This window comes from Marmota marmota, unplaced genomic scaffold (assembly GCF_001458135.2).
Source record: "Marmota marmota marmota unplaced genomic scaffold, marMar, whole genome shotgun sequence".
Taxonomy (NCBI): Eukaryota; Metazoa; Chordata; class Mammalia; order Rodentia; family Sciuridae; genus Marmota; species Marmota marmota.
Genome location: NW_025999982.1, coordinates 30,989,615 through 31,013,864, shown reverse-complemented (window position 1 = coordinate 31,013,864; position 24,250 = coordinate 30,989,615). Strand labels below are relative to the sequence as shown.

Sequence of the window (24,250 nt, the reverse complement as noted above, 5' to 3'; positions counted from 1 at the left end):
CCATGTAAAAACTGGAGTTAATTAATTTGACACTTCACCTGAATTGTGGACAGAAATGGAGGGCATGTAGAAGGGAAACAAGAGAGAGCAAGAGAGTAAAAATGTATGGATGAAGGCTATAGAGATAAGCAAAACAGACAAAGGACAATACAAGAAAACAGCAGCCTTCTGGAGTGGTTTATGAGCCTACTCTGGATCTGGGCCATGGAATCAGCTCCTGAGTTTTTTCTAGTTTTACAAGCTAGTTCCAGCTTATACTTGCTATTTCATATGATTATTCACAGAATACCTTATCAGTCTCTCAAGTCAGTTTGAAAGATAAATTCCACATTCATCTTACCAGTATACAATTGCCTAACCTCTCTGTGCCTCAATGTTTCTGTAATGTGGGAATAATACCAACAACTACCTCATTGGGCTAGCAGAGGAATAAAGAAGTGAGTATCCGTCAGGAGCTTACAGCAGTATACCCAGGGCAGTGTCTGGAGCTGGGGGTTCTAGGTAACATCACGATGGCTAACATCACTGGAACAGATTTTATCATAATGAAGTTCAAGGAAACTATGCCACGATGTGTTCCATATTATGATGAAGTATTTGACTTTTGCAATAAACATTATTTTTTTTTGGTTGTCCTTCAGAGACCTTACTCAAGAGATTAAATATTCAAAACTTTCTGTTGAATATATTCATATAACCAAAGGCAGGAACTGCATTTAGAATAAATAGAGCTCATCCTGTAGTACTTAAATGTACCACCTAAGGAGTTGAATAAGGTTTCCTTTTTACTCAGTTTTATTCCTTTTCCTTCCTTCCTTCCTTCCTTTCTTCCTTCTTTCCTTCTTCTTTCTATCCTTCTCTTCTTCTTTTCTTCCCTCCTTCTCCTTCTTTATTCTGATAGATGCCTTCTTGGTTTACTTAGATATACAATGTTAAAAATATATTGCTTCATAGAATAAGAGAATTGCTCATCATTAATGACAAACTCAGAATTTCCATTGCAGCTGAGACCACGAACTGCAAAGAGCACTTCAAAAACCCGACCTTTAAGCATCCACCTAACTCTTTAATACAATGAGATAAATTCTGTAGCACTCAATGTAAATGATCAGAGGAAATACCCAGGCAAGGGCCCCTCATAACCATAAACAAACGTGTAAGAGAATATCAAAGTTGCTTAAAGTCTTCCTGAAAGACTGTTCTTCTCCCTCCTTTTTTTTTGGGGGGGGGGTGGTTATACCTATTTTCCTAAAATATATATGAAGGTTGCATCATTTTTCATGTTGATTTCATAATTTTCATATTTACAAACTGGATCTTGACTCATCATTATTAGAAAATTGCCCAGTTGCCAAAATGGAACTGCTTGTGGAAGACATCACTAAGATTACTAGTTGTTAACCTACAGTTTTGAAATCCTGTCCGAAAAGCAGGGGCAGCGGGGTGGGGATGGGGGTGGTGTGGGAAGATGATGTGTTGGCTCTGTGTTAGAAAGTACTTATAGGAAAAATAGAGTACTTATAAGTTTTTTTTTTCATGTGTTCATAGCAAACACAGAGGGACCGAGCCAAGCCTACATGTGGTGACCCCTTTGCCATTGAGCAGTTTAAAAAGCCATGCTTTTCGTATTTGTATAGCAATCCTTGATTCCAAGTAAAATAGGGCATTTGGGAAGGACAGCTGAGATTAATTGAACACAAGCAGGAGCTTGGCACTTTTCACTGATTCCTTGATTCATTCACCAAGTATTTACCAAATTCCTTCTATGACAACATTGCCTTATGTAAATATTTTTCATTGAGTATGATGCAATAATTCCATTTGAGGCAATAAAACAATTACATGTCCATCAGGAGTTCAAATCTAGATACCACTGAAGAATGGTGATTATCAAATCACTGGTTATAGATATACATGCACATTAATTTGTCTACTATAGTCTTTGTGTTGTAACCAGTTTTACTATTTGGTGAAGTGGTCTAAATAGGAACATTCAGACATTTCTAAAGATAGTTTTTTAGTTGTTCTCTCCACTCTACTTCCCTCATACACTCCATATCTTCTTTCTTAAAAGGCCAGGATTGGAATGTCAGGGCCACAGAGAAAGAACAGGACTGATGGATTGTGACACACAGCCTTCATTTCTCTGGAAACAGCAGCTGGCAGGAGCTTGGCCAAGACAACCATGCCCTGAGAACTCTGCCAGATCCCCTCCATCACCACCAGTATGTAGTTTGGATCCCAAAACCCCAGAGGCTTTGAACTCAGATGTGAATGAGAAATGTCCTTCCATGACAAGGCAGCGATTTTTATTTTTTGAGAGAAAGCAGGATTACCTGATACTCAGAAGTAGGCACACTATATGGGCAGTTAAAAAGTAACCTTCTGGTAATTTAAAGTTACATTTTTTACTTGCTAATGTCATATCATATCTTAAAACTTAAATAATTAATTATTTTACATATTATTTTCTAGAATAAAGATAGAAAAACTTGTAAATTAATTGGTGAGTGAGCTTTACATTCTTTTTCTTTTTTCCCTTCCTTCCTTCCTCCCTTCCTTCCTTCCTTCCTTCCTTCCTTCCTTCCTTTCTTTCTTTCTTTCTCTCTTTCCATTACTAGTTTCAAAGCCTGGGCAGAATTATGCATTTCCGCATTCTGCTTGAGGTCTCTCTGCCAGGCTTTGGTGCTCTGGTGGAAGACCCCTTGAAAAAGCTTTCTTTCAGATCACTCTCACTTTGTGGCATTTAATAATGCTGACACACAGGGTATATCCAAAGCCACACACGTGGCTCCTGTTCAAACTGACCTGTCTTGAGCAGGGATTTGCAAACTACCAACCAAGGGTCAAATGTGTCCCATTGGCTATTTTTCTATGGCTTACAAACTAAAAAGGCTTTCTCATTTTTAAACAGTTGGAGAATTTTTTTAAAAAAGACTACTATTTCTTAACATGTGAAAATTATATCAAACTGAATTTCAGTGTCCACAAATAAAATTTTATTGGGACACAGCCACATCCATTAATTCACACATGGTCCATGGCTGCTTTCGTGTGGCAGAGTTGAGTAGTTGCAGGGGAAACCATGTGGTTATATTTTGGAAAAGCTATTCTTAATGTGGCCATTAAAAAAAAAAAAGAAAAGAAAAAGAAAGAAAAACCTAAAAGCAACTACTGTCTTCATTTCTTTTGTTATCTATTATGTATTTATACCAATCATCTTTTAGTTTTCAAAAAGCATATTTTTTGTGGTCTTTTAGAAATAGACACTTATTAATATTCATCTTTGGTACTAAATTAGTTCATAATTTTAATCCTAACCATGAACAAAACGTGAGATACAAAGTCATTTTTGCATATAAATCTGAAGTTCCCATTCTTTCTGTAGCTAGTGAAATTAAGAATAGAAGTCCTGTATAGGAAAGAGCATTACATAATAATTATCCAAGTGTAAAACACTAAGAGCTTTGGTATATACAGCATTAATATTCCCTCTCTGTCTCTCTCTCAGAGTGTGTTATTGTTTTGATATTAAGATCATTTAAATTTTATTAGAGAAATCAGTCAGGAACCTATTAGACATTAGGCACCAAAATGGACAAGAAACAACAAGTGAAGGAAACAATAAAGGGCCTTCCCAGGATAGCAAATCCTCCATTTCCCAAAGAGCAGTAGCCATGGGAAGTGCTATATTTTGACAAAAGAAAAAAATGCCATTGGAGACTTAAGAGTTTATTTGTAAATGCATTCATCCGACAACCTCTATGGAGCCCCAGGGTGTCTTAAGAACTGTCCTACCACTGAGAATTTTGCCAGTGAACAAGAGACAAAAAGTTTTTGCCCTTAAAGAGTTCATGTCTAGAGAGGAATACACATGTTTGGTAAGGGAAAAACAATTCAGAGAATTCCAGATTGTAATAGGTGCCATTCTGAAGGAAATAACTGATGAGATGTGTTAGGGTTTAGATATGAAGTGTCAACTTGAAGCTCATGTGTAAGACAGTGCAAGAAGGTTCAGAGGTGAAATGATCAGATGATGGCAGTTACAACCCAATCAGTAGATTAATCCACCTATAAGGTTAACTAGGCTGTAACTGTAGCCAGCTAGGGTACGGCTGGAGGAGAGAGGTTACTGTGTGTGCCTTTGGGGTTCATATTCCCCCCTCCCCCAAGTGAGTGGAACTGTCTCTCTGCTTTCTTGTGACAGTTCTGAGCTGCTTTCCTCTGTCATGCCCTTCTGCCATGATGGTCTCCCTCACCCAGACTAATGGACTAGGACATCTGTGGGCTGAGACCTCTGAAATCATAAATGCCAAATAAACTTTTTCTCCTCTAAAATTTTTGTCAGACCTTTTCATCACAGTGACAAAAAAGCTGATTAAAACAAGATGGAACACAGATATCTGGGCCAAGGAAGGCCTCTGCAGTAATACTGTTGTAGCTGTGGTATAACAGATGGGTCAAGGGAACTGCCTGTGTCGACCAAGAGCCTGGTAAAAGCTAGTAATGTTCCAGAAGTATCAGAATAGTGAAGCACAAAGGAAGGGCATTCTGAATAAGAGGAATAACATTACACGAGAAAGCTTAGAAAAATAGTAATTCATATTAATAGGCAGGGAGTTCAGGTAGGGTAATAGGCTAAAACTGATATTGTCTAGGCCGAGAAATCTGGATCTGGAGAATAATCAAATTTAGAACATGAACATATAAACTGGATGTCTTCTTAGCAGAAGTAATAGTAGATAATGTAGACATGGATAAATTTTCCCAAAGAGAGAATACAATGTACTAATTCACCATTTAACAAATGTTAATTGAATACTTCTTATGTTTGAGAAATGGTTCTGAGCACTGGAAATACACTTATGAATAAAATAATTGAAGTCGCTGGCATAGAATTTGGGGAGAGACAGACAGTAGTATGTAAACAGAACTAGAGAGGATGTTGGTAATAATAACTGTCATGAGATGGAATGCTGGGCTGGGCTGGGAAGCTATACTGAATGGAAAAAAGTTCCTTTGGCCAGCGGCTCAGGAGGCTGAGGCAGAAGGATAGGGAGTTCAAAGCCAGCCTCAGCAATGGCGAGGCACTAGGCAACTCAGTGGACCCTGTCTCTAAATACAGTACCAAATAGGGTCTGGGGATGTGGCCCAGTGGTTGAGTGCCCCTGGGTTAAATCCCTGATACCCCACCTACCCCCACAAAAAGAAAAAGCTCCTTTGGTCAGCTGGCAGTTAGGAGACACCTAAAATAAATGAGGTAGGAGTTATGAAGATAAAGAGGAGATGATAGAAAGGAGTCAAGAAATGAAACTTAAGAAAGACCCACTTTGTAAGGTAATGATAAACAGGAAGAGCTACCAAAAACAAACCATGTGAGAGAGAAAGAGTAGAGAAGAGGGACTCAGGAATAGGAAGACATCATGCATAGCTTAATATTGAGAGTGTGGCTTTATAAGGAGTAAAATCCTTTATAAAGATTATGTAAAGAACAACTATTATATTAAAAAAAAAGAAAATAATACTCTAAATTTAGATTTAGGGTGTTATAGTAAATATTTGAATTTTTTTTCCTATTAAAGTTAAAAATATTTTCAGCTTCATAGCCACCATTCCTCTGCAACAACCTAACTCTATTATTTTGATGTGAAAGCAGCCATACAAAATTCATAAATGAATGGTCCATTATTAAATATGGTATTTAATAATCCAAAACACAAGAATTCTCTTATGTGACCAGCACTGTGGTTCTTTAATTCAATAATTGTTTATTGAGCAGAACCCTTGATTTTCTACCACCAAAGCTCTTTCTTCCCCATATTTCTAAAGGTGCTGCCATCTACTCAGACTTCAAAACAAAAACCTAAGGGCCACTCTTTACTTCTGCCTTTTCCTTGCCTCCTACAACCCAGCCATCAACAGATAGTTGGGTGTTATTTCTGCAACATGTCCTGAATCACTGCATTTCCTCTGTCTCCATTCCACAGCCCTCTAGAAGGCACCAGAATCTCTCTTCTGAACTCATTCAGGAGCTGTATGACTGGGATTCTTAACTTTTGTACCCAGAATTTCTCCTTCTCTCAAAAACCACAGTAATATTTTGTAATATATAAAGCAGGTCACATTTATCCCCTCATTGAAACAATTGAATGGTTTGACCGATGCTTATGGGGTACAAGCTGAATTCTCACGCTCTGGTCTCTGAGGCTCTCCATGGCTGGGCTTCCATCTGTCTGCAGTCACATTTTACATGGCCATCAGTTTGCTCACCAGATCAAGCTGCATGGATAGGCCTTTTCCACCACAGGGCTTTTCCTATGTAACTAGAAAACATTACCTCATTCCTTTTCTCAGGTCTCTGCTAAATTATTTTTTTTCTTTAGCATGTTTTGTCCCCATCTAAAGAGACCTAAGCCCCCACCTCTCTCTGTCATATACTCTCTTAATTTTTACATAGGCTGCCTCATTTTCTGCCTTCGCAGTAGATTATGAATTCCAATATCCATGTTCCCATGTTCCCTATTATTGCTGTACATAGGATCTTAGCATACAGTGGGTTTGATACAATAAACTGCCCATATTTTTTTTAATAAATGAGGTTTTCTCAGAGCTTAATGGGAGGCAGGGGGTTTAGTATGATCAATTTGGGTCCTGTAGTCAATCAGTCCTAGTTTTCCATTTATTCTGTGGACTTTGGCAGTCATTTAATTGCTCTTCCGTTTGACCATTTGTAAAAATCAATAGCCTTTCATGAGGACTAAGCCAAAGGCAATTAGCTCACTCCTTATACATAGTAAGATACAATACATGCCAATTCCCTTTTATTTTTTACCTTAACCATTCTCTCACTTGAACAAAATACTGTGGAGAATTCAAAATGTAAAAAGGAAAAGTCTTTACATACTGCAATCTAGTGAGAGATGTGTTTCACACAAATATCTTCAGTTATATGCAATGTGTATAAGAAATTTTCTTCCAAACTCCAGTCCTAAAACTGAATTAATTATTTGGTCCTTTCTCTGATGTCTTTAGATATCTCAAAAGTAACATACCCAAAGCTTAAACCTTGATTTCCACTCACTCTATCAAAATATGGTTTCTCTATGCATTCTTCATCTCAAGAAAACCGAGTGAACCCTTTCCTCAAGTCAGAATCAATAAGTTATCTTTGACACATTCATATCTTTACCTTGTTAATCCAGTTCACCATTACCACTGCATCTCCTCCAAAACAGCCTAATGATGTTTCCTAATCCCCATTTAGACTGCTGCACATTTGTCCATTAAATATTAACCTAAGTTAAAACAACTCACTACACACACCACTTTCATATTGTGCCCTTGCTACTCACCCCTCACATGGCAGTCAGAATAGGTTTTAAGCAAAAATTGAATCATGTCACTCCGGGCAGTTTCCTGTCATACTGTAGAAGATACAAAGTCTGTTCCAAGGTCTCCATGACTTGACCTTTAATTTCCTCTTCAGTGTTAGCTCAGGACCTTTCCACTAGCAATTGGACTGCAGTCACACTTGCAACTCTTCATTTCCTACCTGTTCCTCTCCTGACTAATTCAACCTTCAGGTTTTGGTTTGTTTGTAGAATTTTAACCACTTTGCCTTACTGAAAAGAAACCATGGATTTCATACCCCTTCAAAATAGGGAGTACTGAGGTTAGGCATGTGTGCCTCACTAAGTATAAGTCTTTGGAGAAAGAGAAGGAACAGATAGAAGAACAGAAGATACCATTTACTAAGCATTCTTGAGTTGGCACCAGTGCATGGTTGCACCTGGTTCCACAACATGCTCTAAACCACATACAATCAATCTCATCTTATTAGACTAGTTTTGGATAATTATAAAGCTAACATACACTTTAGAGCACAATGGTATTATTGTAGAGACTTATGATATTATAGTTACAATTATAAATAAAGTATGCTGAGCAAAATTAATGTTAACTCTATATTTGAAAACAACATTTCTGTTTCATTGCAGGAAATAAATTAAGTCAACTGAAACTCAGAAAATAATTTTTACCTTTAGATATTCAAACCAAAAGGAAAAAAAATCTCCTAACAAACATACACTCAATGATCAAATTCAGCACTGTATTTCACTCTAGTGACATATGTATTTAAAAAAGAGCAAGAGAAATGCAAATCAAAACCACCCTAAGATACCATCTCACTCCAGTAAGATTGGCAGCCATTAGGAAGTCAAACAACAACAAGTGCTGGCGAGGATGTGGGGAAAAGGGTACACTTGTACATTGCTGGTGGGACTGCAAATTGGTGCAGCCAATTTGGAAAGCAGTATGGAGATTTCTTGGAAAGCTGGGAATGGAGCCACCATTTGACCCAGCTATTCCCCTTCTCGGTCTATTCCCTAAAGACCTAAAAAGAGCATGCTACAGGGACACTGCTACATCGATGTTCATAGCAGCACAATTCACAATAGCAAGACTGTGGAACCAACCTAGATGCCCTTCAATAGACGAATGGATAAAAAAAATGTGGCATTTATACACAATGGAGTATTACTCTGCATTAAAAAATGACAAAATCATAGAATTTACAGGGAAATGGATGGCATTAGAGCAGATTATGCTAAGTGAAGCTAGCCAATCCCTAAAAAACAAATGCCAAATGTCTTCTTTGATATAAGGAGAGTAACTAAGAACAGAGTAGGGTCGAAGAGCATGAGAAGAAGATTAACATTAAACAGGGATGAGAGGTGGGAGGGAAAGGGAGAGAGAAGGGAAATTGCATGGAAATGGAAGGAGACCCTCAGAGTTATACAAAAGTACATACAAGAGGAAGTGAGGGGAAAGGGAAAAATAATACAAGGGGGACAAATGAATGTCAGTAGAGGGGGCAGAGAGAGAAGAGGGGAGGGGAGGGGAGGGGAGGGGGGATAGTAGAGGATAGGAAAGGCAGCAGAACACAACAAACACTAGTATGGCAATATGTAAATCAATGGATGTGTAACTGATGTGATTCTGCAATCTGTATATGGGGTAAAAATGGGAGTTCATACCCACTTGAATCAAAGTGTGAAATACGATATATCAAGAACTATGTAATGTTTTGAACAACCAACAATAAAAAATTAAAAAAAAGAGCACACTAACCAATTATGATTATGTTTTACCAATGTAGTCTCAATTATGTTACAAAACAATATATTTAGTTTTCTGCTGAGAAATTGTTATTTAATTTAAAAATTTTATGATTTTTTGAAATACTCAAGATTTTCAGAATATATTATAAAGATAGCAGAGGTTAGCCTTATTATTAAGAATAAAATTTCTGGGGGCTGGGGTGGTGGCTCAATGGTAGAGTGCTCGCCTAGCATGCATGAGGCACTGGGTTCGATCCTCGGCACTAAATAAAAACAAACTAATGTATCCACCTAAAACTAAAGATACATAAATAAATAAATATTAAAAAAAAAAGAATAAAATTTCATTTTAGGGACAACGAGACAAATTTGTTAAGGAATTAAGGAAAATTAAAAAAGAAATAATTGGGCAATGAGTTTGGGGAAAGCAAAAAGAGACTATATAGAAAAAAATGAAATTATTTAGATTATCACTCTAAATAATGGATGCAGATCCTTCAAAAGGAGAAGCTCTTCAAATGGAAATTTTAAATAGATATAAAAGCTCCAAAATATTTTTGATCATTTGAGAGACTTTAATTAAGGACTAAGCAAACTAATTTATTTCTAAATTTTAGAGAACATATAGTAATGTTACAGAATTCTTTGATGCATCTCTAAAGATGATTGATAAAATTCCACAGAACATAGTTGAGATATTATAAAGTTAAGTCAGAAAAGGTTTTTTTTGGTCTGCATCATCCAAGGGAGCTGGAATTTGACTAATGACAAATGCATCCATGGAAGCAAAGAGTAGCTTCTTGTAGCAAAATGCCAAAAGCTCAGAATCTCTTGGTTCTTATTGTCATTATTCTACAGAAGGCAACTGAGTCACATAATACTTCTAAAACAGACAAACAACACAGGTGATTTTCTAGACTAGTCATATTATATGCCTATATATATGGAATCTTGCTCTTCTTTTTGATGTACACAATATGCATAATATTCAGATTTTTTTTAAAGTATGATACTGAAACTTGGTATGAACTTTAGAAGTTCCCTGGAGGAGCAGACCATGGCCAGGGGTCTGGGTGACCTCACTACAATCACACAATCAATAGCATAGCCCGTATTTGGCTTTGTGTTTGTCCATTACCAATCAGAGGGCCTATTGTATGTCAGGTGCTAAATGTATCTAATCTTATCATTGATATTATCTCTGTGAAGAAGACATTATTATCTTTAGAAAAGAATAAGAAGAAATTTAGAAATGAAATAATTTACAGAAGGATCAATTAGTCATGGTACAGCTATGGTTTTCAGCCCAATGCATCTATCTTCAAAACCAGCATATTTTAAAAGATGCAAAACAGTATCTCCTTCTTCCATGAACATAAAAGTACCAGTTTTTAATCTTAGTCAGATTTTTCAGTTTTCAAATTAAAAGCTTCCTTTTTTTTTTTTAATTCAGAGAAGGAAGCGGTGGGAGAAGAGGAAGGATTTAGTAAAGAATTCTTGGTGGAACCAAATAAATTAAGACTTTTGAAAACAAGAGAACATGAAAATAGAAAAAAGAAAAAGAAAAATTGTTAACAGAGAGTCAGTGCCTTTTTTCTCTCATTGCAGGTTATTGTTATAGAGGCAGACCACTATTACCATAGAGATAAGCAATTATTGCCATAGAAACAGTCGAAATGGGATTATATTTTGTGTTCACACAAGCTTGCAGTGACATCCTTCTAATTCAGTTGAACGGCAAAATCAGAAAGGAGGCACACAGTATGCCATTCTACTAATTCCGAATATTCATTGTATTACATCAACCAACAGAGATCAGAAGCAATCATAAAATTTAAATTTTGTTTTCTTTAGACCTTGGATTTTATCTTTCTATTTATTGTAGTGTAAATCTACTACATGCTGAAAGAATTTATCTCAAACAGAACAATGGAGTCAATCTGAGAAGAATTATAGCTCCAACCCCTTTTAGATACAAGAACTATAGGGAAATACAAAGCCATTTAGTTTACCAGTCCTTTTTTTCCCCTCCATCCCACCTTGGAGAGACTTTTCATAGTTAAAACTTTTGCCAAGTTTCTTGAACTGATACAAAGTACCAACCTCTGTATGCAAAGCTACTATTGGTAGATTTCTTAGGACAAAGAGGTCACAAAGAACTTCTTGGCAGAAACTCAAGCTCTTTATAGAGAATAGAAGCACAAACACAAAACATTTTGTGGCTAGTTCTATGTGTCAATGCATGAGAAAATCAAGAATTCTCAGCTTGTATTCTTAAAAGAAATTTTAATGTTTAAAGTTATAGATTTCTATTTGAGGACAACTTTCATAATTAATATCTGGTAGACCAAGATATGCCACTAAAATATGTCACTTCACCATCACCATCTCTGTTATCCACATTTCCTACTTTAGGCCATGCATTCTTTTCTCATAGATATGCATAGTTTTGGTAGAAGACAACTTTTCCTCTGGTTTTCCTAATTGTTTTCCCAAAGCTATTGCACATTGTTGTGCATTCCATACAGTGTTGGTTTCCAACTGCCTTTTGTGTGACTCTCTTAGGTTTCTCCAGACCATGTGCTTTTCCCCAGTAAATACAAAATCCAAAAGAAATGATGGTCTTGGAGCAAAAATTTGTTCCTGAATCAATGCATTCTTTACCAGACAGTTACCGAAAGGATAGAGATTTAACCCATTTTATGCAATAATCCCAGATGTGGAAAGTTCACAAAATTTTTATTGGTTAAGATGTAATATAAGGGCCAGGCATGGTGGCACATGTCTGTAATACCAGCTACTCTGGAGATTGAGGCAGGAGGATCCTAAGTTCAAAGCCAGCCTCAGCAGAAGCAAGGTGCTAAGCCACTCAGTGAGACCCTGTCTCTAAATAAAATACAAAATACAGCTGGGGATGTCAAGTGCCCCTGAGTTCAACCCTTGGAATCAATAAATAAATAAATAAAAGATGTAATAGAAAAAAACACTTAATGCTTATAAAAAGTGTAAGACAGGCATCCCTCAAAATATATAATTAGCCAGAAAAATAATTTTACATTTTAACAAAGTAAGCATATATGAAGATTAGTACTAGAAAAGAAAACAAATGGTCAGTAGTTATTTTACTTTGTAGAAATACAGAACATATGAGTAAGATTTCCCTAGGGTCGTATCAAAAAATCTACACTGAAGTTTTAGAAGGTTAGAGTGTGGTTGGCTGAGCAAGATAATGAAAGAAATCTTTAACTTTCAATTACTGAGATGCAAAGGAAAAAAACAATGCATCCACTCTGAATGGGAAGCACTGATCTAGGACAACTTATGTGGGTGTCCTCAACTCTCAGGCAGCAAGGTTGTTAGGAGTAAATACTATCATGAATATTTGTGAAAGCATTATTTTGGGAAGTTCTATAGATTACAACAGATGCTTTACCAAAACTTTTCATGGAAATCCTGAGGAATAAAACAGAAAAGCTAATAAAAACATTTTTCTACCTATTATTCTTGAGGTAGAAAATTGTTGTAACTATGACAGTAATGCTATTACAAATAATATTTTTCTCATGCTGTAGAAATAGAGGTACCCTTAAAAGATCTTTCCTACTTTGAGAATATATGTTTATATATTTATATTTTTAAAATTTTTATATAAAAACAGAAAAATGATTTTAAAAAGAGGAGTAAAGCTAACTAATTTATTGCTGGACTTGGTGGAGACTGAAGAATTCTCCTCGCTTGAGGTTCTATCACTTTTAAAAGTAGTAGAAGAAAAAAGATGGTAGGAAAAATGCCATTTACTTCATTTGTTAACTGGCAGTTCAATCTGAGCCACAGCTTCACAAATTCATTTCAATAAACAATTTCATCCTGGCTTTTGCCCAAGGATTCAGATGGTAGGATGATGACAGGATGCTGATGGTTTCTAAGGATAAAATTGTTCAATCTTCCTGAGAACAGTAAAAATGAAATGAGCTTAAACTGCAAGAGCAAGGATTTGTGTTGCACTTAGGAAGATAATACATAAAAAATAAACCAGAACAAGCTTCCTTTGGTCTCTGAACTTTAGAGACTTTAAAACGGTCACAGAAAATTTTGCCAGTGAATTTAAGAAGTATTTTAATTTTTGACGTAAATCTGTTTACCTTCTGTAGTTTTTGAGTTCTTAGAGATATTATGGAAACATTTCTTTGAACTTTCTCTTTCTTCCAGACCCAGTTATAACTATTAATAAACTCTGTCATATCAGCTATTAAAATATCTTTTCACTATCTCCATTGTCACCTGGTCCAAGCATCTGCTTTCTCTCTCCTGGCTGCTGCAATAAACATCTCACTGCTGTTGCTATATCCACTCATGCCCCCTACTGTCTATTAGTCTACACTTCATAGTCAGAATGACCATTTTAGAATATAAATCAGAATTCATCATTCTTCTGTTCAAATCTTGTAGTGTTTTTGCTTCTTATTTAGACCTTCAGTTAAAGGCGTTCTGCAGTCTCACTTCTCCTTCCTTGAAATCATCTCCTCCCACTGCCCTACCCTCAGCTTCTCCAGCACCACTGAATTCTTTCAGCTCTTCTTACATATGAAGCACATGGATGCATCATGGTATTTAGAATTATGGTTTCTTCTATGAAGTGCTCTGTCTCTACATATCATTACATCTCACACTCTAAAGGCAGTTGCTTCTATATTTAAATATCAGTACACTGATAGGAGGATTTTTCTCACCAATCTGCATTCTCTATTCTCTTATCCTGGTGGTTTTATTTATTTTCACAGCAATTATGACCATTGGACATGTTAGATGGCATTTGTTTGAAATCTGTCTCTCTAATATAAAATATAAGTTCCACAAGAGCAATTTGTCTAATTTGTTCACTGAGGAATTAACCTAGAACATAACATGAAATATACTTATTGAATGAAGGTCTGAGATTTTTTAAAATTAATTAAATCCATGAGTCCTTACCAACCAACTATAGTGACTTCAGGGAGCTCCTTAAACTGAGGGGTAGGGAGATCTTCACAACCCTGAGGAGTTTGTACTGCTTGCCTCAAGCTCTGATAATGGTCTTTTGCCTCAGCCTCCCAAGTCTTCTGTCCCCAGTCATTTGGAATAAGTGAATCATGGTAAATGCCAGGGGATAATTCCCATAAAATAAGAAATAATAAAACAACTCATAATGCTGCATATCATTCCAAGTCCTGGTTTAAAACTGTCTGACTGCTTTTCTTTTTCCTCAAAAACAAAAAACAAAACAAACTAACAGAAACAGAAAAGAAAAAGGTAGTTTCATTTTTCTTTCTGACCTAAAGAAAAACTTCCATTTGTCTCAGGTGTCTAGCAAGCCTGGGAGACTGCCAAAAAGCAGTCAAGTCTCACTCAAGTCTAGCTAACTGCACCAACATCAGGTGCTACAAATAAGCAAAACGATGTTAATTCCTGTATTTGGGGGGCTTGGTGTCAACTGACAAGTGTCATTTTTAAGGAAAGGAAGTTAAGCAAGTGATACAGATGTGTGAGCCACAAAGCTAAGCAGTAACAGAAAAAGAAAATAAGCTAAGAAAGAGAAGCCGTTCCAGTTTTACATCATCAGATTGAAAGTAGATTCCTCAATCGAACAAGACATTACACCAATGAAATGATGAACTTTATCAGTAAATTTAACAAATAACATAGATTTAATGTTCATAAAAAGGCCTGCAGAGAAAAAAGAGATGTTGACTTTTATATTATACCATTATTCAGATCAAATTTGATTTCAATTTCAAAAAATATCAGGTATGAATATTTCTTCTAAAAAGCCCAATACTTCATCTTTCTAAACCAAGAATAGAGAGTGATATTTAGCTTGGTAAAGATAAATGTGTTAACTTTAATGTTTCCAAAGCATTGGTGCTATTGTGTTATTGGCTTACTGGAGAAGAAATGAAACTATCCTTTCTAGAGTCTTATAGCTTTTAAGGTTTATATACAGAAAACATTTCAAATTCCTTACAAGTAATAAATACAACATTCTGTGTTTGGAAATATCATTTTATCTGATAGTTGTCAACTTCGAATAATTCCTAAGAGACAGTTGTGAGATAGCAGGGCATGGGTGTAAAGCACTTGTCTGTGCAAAGTAAATCCTTGGAAATAACTATTAAAATATTTAGGGTATGATCCATTGAAACCACCTAAGGAGCTTGAACCTTTAGATGCTGTTCACTGTTTCTGCTCTTTTTCTGTAGAATCTTCATGCTCTTCCATCAACAATCATGTAAGATTTTTCTTTATCTCTAATACTCTAAACTTCATAAGTAATTAAAATTAACTAGAGTATTGGTTTTGAAATATTCTCACCCTCCTATTAGTTATGACACTGATTTTTTTTTTTTTTTTGCCTTATTATGGAAGGCCTTACATCCACTGCCTCCAGCCACTCCTGCCTTCAGAGACCGGCCTTGATCTTTTGTTTTCAGAGTGGAAATCACCTTACTTCTCTCTGTCTTATGTCATGATGTTTGAAAAAAAATATGTGCCTTCACCATCACTTTTATGCAGATGATCACTGATTACATATTTAAGGATTTGACTCCTCTACCAAAATCCACAATCTCATGTTAGGTTTTTACTTGGGGGCTACACTTGCTTAAATGTTAGTATATTAGAGACTCAAATGTTTGTTGAGTTAATACAAATTTCATTTCTCCCTTCTCTCCCATACCCTCGTCAGTTATGGAATTCTATCAATTCTAGCTCCAGGTAGTACTTCAAATCCACACACACACTTTGGTTCCTATTTATACTACTGCTAATTCAAGTTTTCATTATCTCCTGCATGGATTACAGTAAAAAAAAAAGCCTTCTATCTATATTTAGACTAATTAAGTTTACAGTTTTTTCCAATATCTATAAATTCTATTTTCTGTTCTAATGTATGTTCTACTGAAGCACAATTCTTACAAGTTAAGCTTCAGTTATTCCTTACTATCAGATGTCAGACATGGCTCTCAAATTTTATTTCACTTTAATTGCATACATATGTGTTTTAATCAAAATAGACCAATTATCCCCTAAACATAATCTGAACTGTCACATCATTTTACTATCTTTGCTAAAGGAATGTTCTGGAATGTAACAATTTATTTGCTACTCACTTCCCTTCATTTTGAATTGTTAACGATCCAACCACCCTCCAAAGTCTGCATCAAATGTCTCATTTTCTAAGAAAGTTTTCTTAATCCTTACACAGTACATTTCCTGAAATGAATCTATAACATTTGGTTTATATGATACATACCAAAGTGTTCATGCTATTTATTTATGTAATTTTTTTTATATCTAAACTAGACCAAACTGCAATCTGCTTGCAGACTAAAAGATTATTCATTTATTTTAAAGACTAGAATCACTTAGAAAAGACTTTGCTTATAGGAAGAGATAAATTATTTTTGTTTTTAATTGTATAAGGTAAGTAGGACCACAACATGTAGGACCACAACATCACTTATCTTCCTCAAATTCAATTCAATGAATTCAATTCTAGTTGTAAGTCTCAAACTAATACAATTAGTTTCTAAAGAGTAGGCTATTCTTAGCTAAACTATGGAACTAACCAAGGTGCCCTTCAATAGATGAATGAATAAAGAAAATGTGGTACATATACACAATGGAATAGTATTCAGCCATAAAGAAGAATGAAATTATGGTGTTTGCCAGTAAATGGATGGAACTGGAGACTATTATGCTAAATGAAGTAAGACAATCCCCCAAATCCAAAGTTCAAGTATTCTCTGAGATGTGGAAGCTGACTCACAATAGGCAGGGTGTGGGGTCCGGGGAGAAGGGGCGGTTCACTGCATTGGACAGGGTACAGAGTGGGGAGAAGGGAGGGAGAATGGGAATGGGAAAAACAGTAGAATTAATCGGATATAACTTTCCTGTGTTCACATATGAATACATGACCCGTGTAACTCCACATCATGTACAACTACAAAAATGGGAAGTTATACTGCATGTATGTATGATATGTCAAAATACATTCTACTGTCACGTCTAACTGCAAAGAACGAATAAAAAAAGAAATAAAAATGACTAGGCTATTCTTGTTACTGAATAAAACAAATGTAATATGCTACATGAAGTTTTTGCAGAAAATACATAACTAAAAACATGATACAAATTATAAAACATTCCAGTGCAACTTTAGATAAATCCTTAGACCAGAGATCGGTGCATGTGCCCCGTCATTCTTATCACATAAGATCTCAAACATTCTGTTTTGTCTTTGAAACTGCAAAGTGCTGGGGCTCAAATAATGTAGTTTTTTTTTTTTTCCTCATGGGTGCTGAATCTTCCTTAATTTATTTTACTGCCTCCAAAATTCCAAATATTTCTGAGTCATGAGACTGGCATTTATCCTTTAATTCTATTTGATAGTGTAATAAAAATAAAACTGCTAATGAAATGGACAGTTTCAAGAAACAGAGAGGGGTTTGCAAGGCACAGAGGACATGAAGGATGAAAAATGGGAAGAAGTTTAATTGGGTCATTGGGAGTTTCCAGGAGGATTTTCCAATAGAAGTTTTAGGAGAGTGATGAGAGACATGCTTCACTGCAAGAGATGTTAGAGGAAATAGATAGAGAGAAAGTAGAGGAAGCAGGTTTAAATAACTCTTCAACGAGCTTTTAAATATTTTTATTGAAGAGAATAATTTGATTTTTTATTAAAGAAAAAGATAATTTCAATAATTCATATTAACCAACAATTTCCCCTGGCCTGTTTGATAATTATAAATTTTAAAAAATTATTGATATATTTAAAAAGTCACATTTTTCTTAAAACAATAGCCACTTACCTGTGATGCATATTTAGAACACTTAGAATGCAATTTTATGATAGAATAAGGCACATTGTAAATTGAAATCTCTCTGTAGCATATCAATTTTTCATGTGCATTCATTCATTCTGTAATTATGTAAAATATTTAATGGAGTTTTTGTCATTAGAAAGTGCTTATTAACTCACATGCATTATGATTACCATGTGTCTGTTTTTGAATGCCATATTCATATGTGAATATGAAAAAGTGTTCTATTAAAGCTCAAATATTTTATAAATGCATTGCCAAAAGTCTTAGTTTGTAGGGCTGCTTTTCCCAAACCATATTAATTTTTTTGAGATCATAAATCTTTTGAGAGATTAAATAAAGCTGTGGACATTCTTCCTACAAAAATATACACACATACATATCTACCAAAATGTTCATAGATATTTTAGTATATAGGAACATTTCGTTTATCAAAAACGGATATAGGTGGGGACATTTTTTCAGATAGAAAAAGCTTTAACATTTTCATTTAAACTATTTTTTGAAGATAATCTTTCTAAGATGCATTACCCATTTCCCTGCCATCTAAAGCAGATTATAGAAACTTTTATCTTGATGAATTAAAGCCATGATTCTACACCTACATTATTGTCTTAATTCTTAACACTAGTGTTTTCAATTCTGAGGCATAAGGAGTCCTGTATTCCCACAATAAGGACTCTATACTCTGTTGCTACTATTAATACTTCTTTCTCCAGCATTTCATCTATTCTGTTTTTTTTCCTCTCTTTATATATATGCCCTACCAGCACTCTCTGCTTCTATCTTTTTGTATCTAAACCAAGAACCAGAAAACAGAGGTGTTGATTCTATGTTTATGTTGAAATAAAATAAGATTATTAGTGAAGTTCAAAGATGCTAATTAAACCTTATGGTCTTTGTGGCATTTATTTTTAGTTGTTCAAGTTTCTTCGGGAGCTAATTATCTATGGTTCAGAAAAATGAGGTCGTGAAGCATATAGACTTTATGAAAAAATAATTTTCCCTCTTTTCTAAAAGGCATATGATATTCTGAAGTTCTTTAAGGAGTCTTAATCCAACACACTCTGAAAAAAAATGGCCACAAGTAACAGCAACTATTCCCCATTACCTAGACTTTATTCAGCATTAATATTCTGTAAGTCTGTGTGCATGCTTGCATGTATATGTTTTCAGTATAATTAGTTCACTATTGAAAAGTAATATTTAGGAGGTAAAACAAATTGTGCCAACTCACACATTTCATAATTTGTTACTATAAAATATTATCTGTTTGTTCTTGCTCAAAAACATTGAAAATATCAGATCAAATAGGATAATAATGTTTTATATATATTAAACTGGAATAAAAATGAAGAGTATTAATGGTAATCAATTATATTTGTATTATCCTACTCCATACTAGTGGATATACTTTGGAAAACACATAGATATTGTAGAGAACAATCTTCAGCTCTAATCACTAAACTATAGTAAGTCAGTCTCTGTGCCAGCATTTGGGAAAAATCAACAGTATGTTTTATCCATGGAACATAAATTTTTAAAATATGGATTATCAGTACTACATAAGCAATCAGAATGCTGAATAATCACACTGTCCTTACACAAGATCAAAGGAAATGTAAAATTACCTTATTTTTATTTTCAGCTTTAATTTAATTTGCCTTTAATTCTTAACATGTCCCTTCAAGTTTAGTAATATGAAAGAAGTAAGCAAACTTACATAAAATAATCTTATTCAAAATTAATATGTAAAAATTTAAATATATAATTATGGTAAGTTAAAAGAAAAATAAAGAAGAATAAGGGTTTTTTATGGAAGTTTAATTTATGAACTTGCTAGAATTTTTATAGCAAATAATACTATACTCTAGATAAATTGATATGGCTTTATTCTGAAATAACCTACTCTAAGGTCAAATTTAAATTTTTAGATCTGAGTTTAGCTTTAGTTATTTTCTAGTATTTTCATTCTGAACAAATTTGAGGTATTGGTTGGATTATACTTTTAATTATCAATGCCTTTTATAATTAAGTGTTCACTATACACAAAGAATAAGAAAACAATAGTTCTTTGTTTTTCCTACCTCAGCTTTCCACTTAAATTACTTGACTAATTGTTCAATCTGGCACAGCACTCCTCATAACATCTTTTTCACCCACCAAAGAAGTCTTATGGTCCTAGAATGGTATGGGCTTGAATATCCAGCATCCCTGAAATCTGTCTTGGTTCTTCCTTCCATGTGTACTAAAACTTATAGCCCATCATAATAACTCTTTCTTCCAGACTTTCCTTCATTTGTCTAATCACTTATGGAATGGACATTTAATTTGGATTTTCTCTGAATTCTGAATTCATCCTTTAATAAAAACACTGTCTTTGACCCTTTGTGTCCTCATTGCTCTTAGAAAGGGACAACTCACTCTGTTCTTGGACTATCACAAGCTGCTGGACACCTATTTTGGAAAAATGGCTAGGATCAGTGAGGTGGTGCATGCCTGTATTCCCAGGGGCTTGGGAGGCAGAGGCAGGAGGATATCGAGTTCAAAGCCAGCCTCAGCAAAAGCAAGTATTAAGCAACTTAGTGAGACCCTGCCTCTAAATAAAATACAAAGTAGGACTAGGGATGTGGTTCAGTGGTTGAGTGCCCCTGAATCCAATCCCCAATGCCCTCCTTCCCTCCAAAAAGACAAAAAGACATCAGTCTAACTTGAGACTTGTGCTGCATAAAGAGTGTATGTGGACAACAAATCTGAAATATGTGCTTTTATATTGCTGATTTCCTATTTCTGTAAAATAGATTTTCCTCCAAGGAAGAAGATTATCAGTAGTTATCTGTAACCAGTTACAATCTGAGGCCACCCTGGCATAAGGTATGCTGGGACAAAATGAGTCCCTGCAGGATTTAAGGACTTCAGAAGAAATCAAGTGTAAAATGAACCAACAAAAGCCTTAATCATAAAAAGTTATATTCCATACCAGTGGAACCATCCTAGGGGATTAACCAAGGTAGCCTTCTTCCTGATCTAGAAACTAAAGCTTAAATATCTAAGAATAAGAATGTTATTTTCTCTAATAAGAATATTATTATCTCTAGTTCAATGGTATTCATGTGAAAACTATTAAAGCATGACAAATGAAAGAAAATCTTTCTGAATCAGGGTAACATTGTGAGAGAAAGCTTTAAAGAAATGAGAAAAAACATAAACTTGTGTCAGTTCAATGGGTGTAATTATGAATACCATTTCTTAGCTTTGGCCAATTTTTAACTACAAAGAGAAATGTGCCACTTGATTAATATAATTGTGTTGGCCCAGTGTAATTGTGGTAGTGTAAAAGTGTGTGTAGGTTTTGCTGCTATGTGTAATTCCACCCCATTGTAAGAAAAAAATATTAAAAGCAACAAAGGAAGAAATATGCTTTTATTTTATATGTTTAGCATCATAGGATCCATTGGAGGGATCTGTGAGGCCCACTATTTCCTGGAAGGTATTTAGGAGAACTGTAGTGATCGCAGTTTTTCTTATGATCCTTAAAGGTATTCTGAAGTGTTCCAACACATTCACCACCTGCTTGGAGATCTGGTACACAAGCAATTCAGGGTCCTTATGAATAATGTGTGTAAATCAATGAAGATTCATTTTTGTTCGGGATCATTAGAGTGTGTGTGTGTGTGAGTGTCTCTGTGTGTGTGTGTGTGTGTATTAGGTTGGATAGCAAGGACCATTTGGTAAAAGGAAAATTAAGTACATATTATCTTTTACATACACCTGTGCAGATGTATACAAGCCCATAGCATTCACACAAATACATGCAATGTATGTGTGTGTGTGTGTATATGTAGTGCACATAGGGCTGGATTCATCTAAAACTCAGACAATAAGTATCCACAATATATTTATTCATATATACTTAAAGATATTGACAAGGATATTACACTTGAAAATGTATGGTGCATATACTTGCAATCTTTTTTTAAATTTCAGAAAGATTTTGGGAAAAACCTATTTCTTACCTACATTTCCAGTCATTAAGTATGAATTCTGAAAGTCCATCATCCCCATTCCAACAATGTGTATAAAATCTTCAATCACCTGCATTAATTCTATTGAGCCTGGATAAATCTAGAAAAATAAGCAAAAGTTAGATGGAATAAAAAGTCCACAAAATGAAATATAGGGCTAGAAAGAAAAAACTCTACATAATGATGTCACAAATGAGCTCTGTTTATTTGAAGAAATGGCTGCAACTGGAAACAGCTGTAGTTTTTGAATTAATAGTTGAGAATGACACCAGGTGCCACACAGCAAGAACTTTGGAAGTGATATGATGAGCCAATTAATCCTCCATAAATCTAAAGAAACTCAAAATACCTACCAGATTGTCTACTCAGAAACAGCATGACTTTACTTTTGATGGACTCTTTCCCTCACTTAAATATAACACAGAACAAACACTGAAATTAGGCTCTATATTTTTAGCTTAGTATCCATCTGGGGGGACATAGGAATAAAAAACAATTATTATTGCTATCATGGGGATATTTACAAAGTATTAAATCTATTTCATAAAAAATATCTTAGGAGAAACATTTATTTTTAATAATTATAATTGTCATTATATGAGTGTTATTAGCAATAATTTTAGGATTATAATAATAGCTCTAGGGTAGATGATTTACATGTATATACACACAAAAAACTATGAGGTTATTATATTTATTTCAGGCAACAAACAACAGAAGCTCAAGGCGTTCAAACTATCTAAAGCCACATTGTATTGTTGCTAGTGACTGAGGCTGTGGTTATCTACCTATTCTATCTGCATCTATATCTATTTTATCTATCTGCCTAGCTACCTACCTTCCTACCTAGATGCCTACATACTAACAGAGCTATCTGCCTCCTTTTCCCCAAGTGTATTTTCTAACATCATGGCATCTCACCCAGTACAAATAGATATGTGTTTTCTTAAAAACAACCTATGCTGGTATATTCCAAAATGATGTGAAATGCAAAGGCCGTTTGAAAGGTCACATGCATTTTAGCATGCATAACCCATAAAGCCTATAAAGTGAGCCTGCATTATATAACCACATTAGAGCAGAATGTCTTTTGAAGTTAGGTTCATTTCTTGTAGCTATTGAGTACCACTGCAGCTTCTAGCCATGAAAGATTAAGTGGATTACAGAGTTCTTCCTGCTTTGCATTGCAAAGTATGGTACAGAAGAGACAGAGAGGCTTGGGTTTGCAGGTAGGCATACAGTTAAGAGCAGGAAGGGACTTGAGTAGGAGGAAGACAGGTTGAGCAGAGCAGGCTGCAGGCAGAGTGTGAGTTTTGTAGGGCCTATGGCTGGGCCCATCTAAAATTCAAGCTCCATGTATCCACAAGATATTAACTAACATGCACTTTAAGACATAAACAATAGATATTACATTTTAAAATATATGGCAAAGAGAGTTGGAATTTTTTTTAACTTCAAGAATATTTGGGGAATAAGTCCTACTTCTTAGCTACATTTTCAGTAATTAAATCTGAATTCTGAACATTCGTCATTCCCACTTCAAGAAAGTGCATAAAACTTTTGTTGTCTTTAACACTTCCTGGTACTACTCTATTTCCCCTGTTCTTCTGTAGGTGTATGTGTGTATAACATGTGTCACGGACAGACAAATACAAACTAATGACAATAGGTATGATTTCCTGATTGGGAATAGACCACCTGTTCTTTACTCTTTCTTTTTTTTAAGAGCATTCACTTTAGAAAGCTAGCTGTAAAGCTCTTTCTCTTTCTCTTTGAAATGTATGTAAATCCTTTCTAAAAGCTAAAAAGATATCCACCAGCTTAAAGATCCAGTGATGTCTCTCTTTGAAATGTAAACATCAAGGAAGAGTATACATCTGCCTGAGAGAAGGGTAGGGACCAAACTTCAATGGGTACCTGAGCCTGACTTTAAACTGCAAATTTGCCTCCTGTCATAAAGATTTAAGGAACTTATTTTGCTATAGATCAAGATAATTAGCTAATGACAAAGTTACCCCCAATTACTAAGGGACTTTATGAAAAAGTATGTGTGACAATTGCACTGCTAAGGCCTCTTGGCCCTAGCACTAGTCATTGTTTATCTTGAGGCTACTTAGGTCTATAAAGAGTGAGGTTCCTTTTTGTCCTAGCTGATTGTCTATGATATACACATCACACTCCAGTTTAATGCTTATCCAGTAATAAAACTCTTCTCTTTCTCTTCCATCTTTGTGGAAAGGTTTTT

The 24,250-nt window shown here is 35.0% G+C and overlaps 1 protein-coding gene across 3 annotated transcripts in view; it reads right to left on the bottom strand.

The window, feature by feature from the left end:
• Nucleotides 1-24,250, bottom strand: part of Adgrb3 (adhesion G protein-coupled receptor B3) — a 673,514-nt gene that overhangs the window by 303,947 nt on the left and 345,317 nt on the right. For all 3 annotated transcript variants that reach the window (XM_015487894.2, XM_015487895.2, XM_048805610.1), the window contains one exon: nucleotides 21,997-22,105. In XM_015487894.2, coding sequence (XP_015343380.1) covers nucleotides 21,997-22,105 — 109 coding nt within the window. The remainder of the gene's footprint in view (nucleotides 1-21,996; nucleotides 22,106-24,250) is intronic.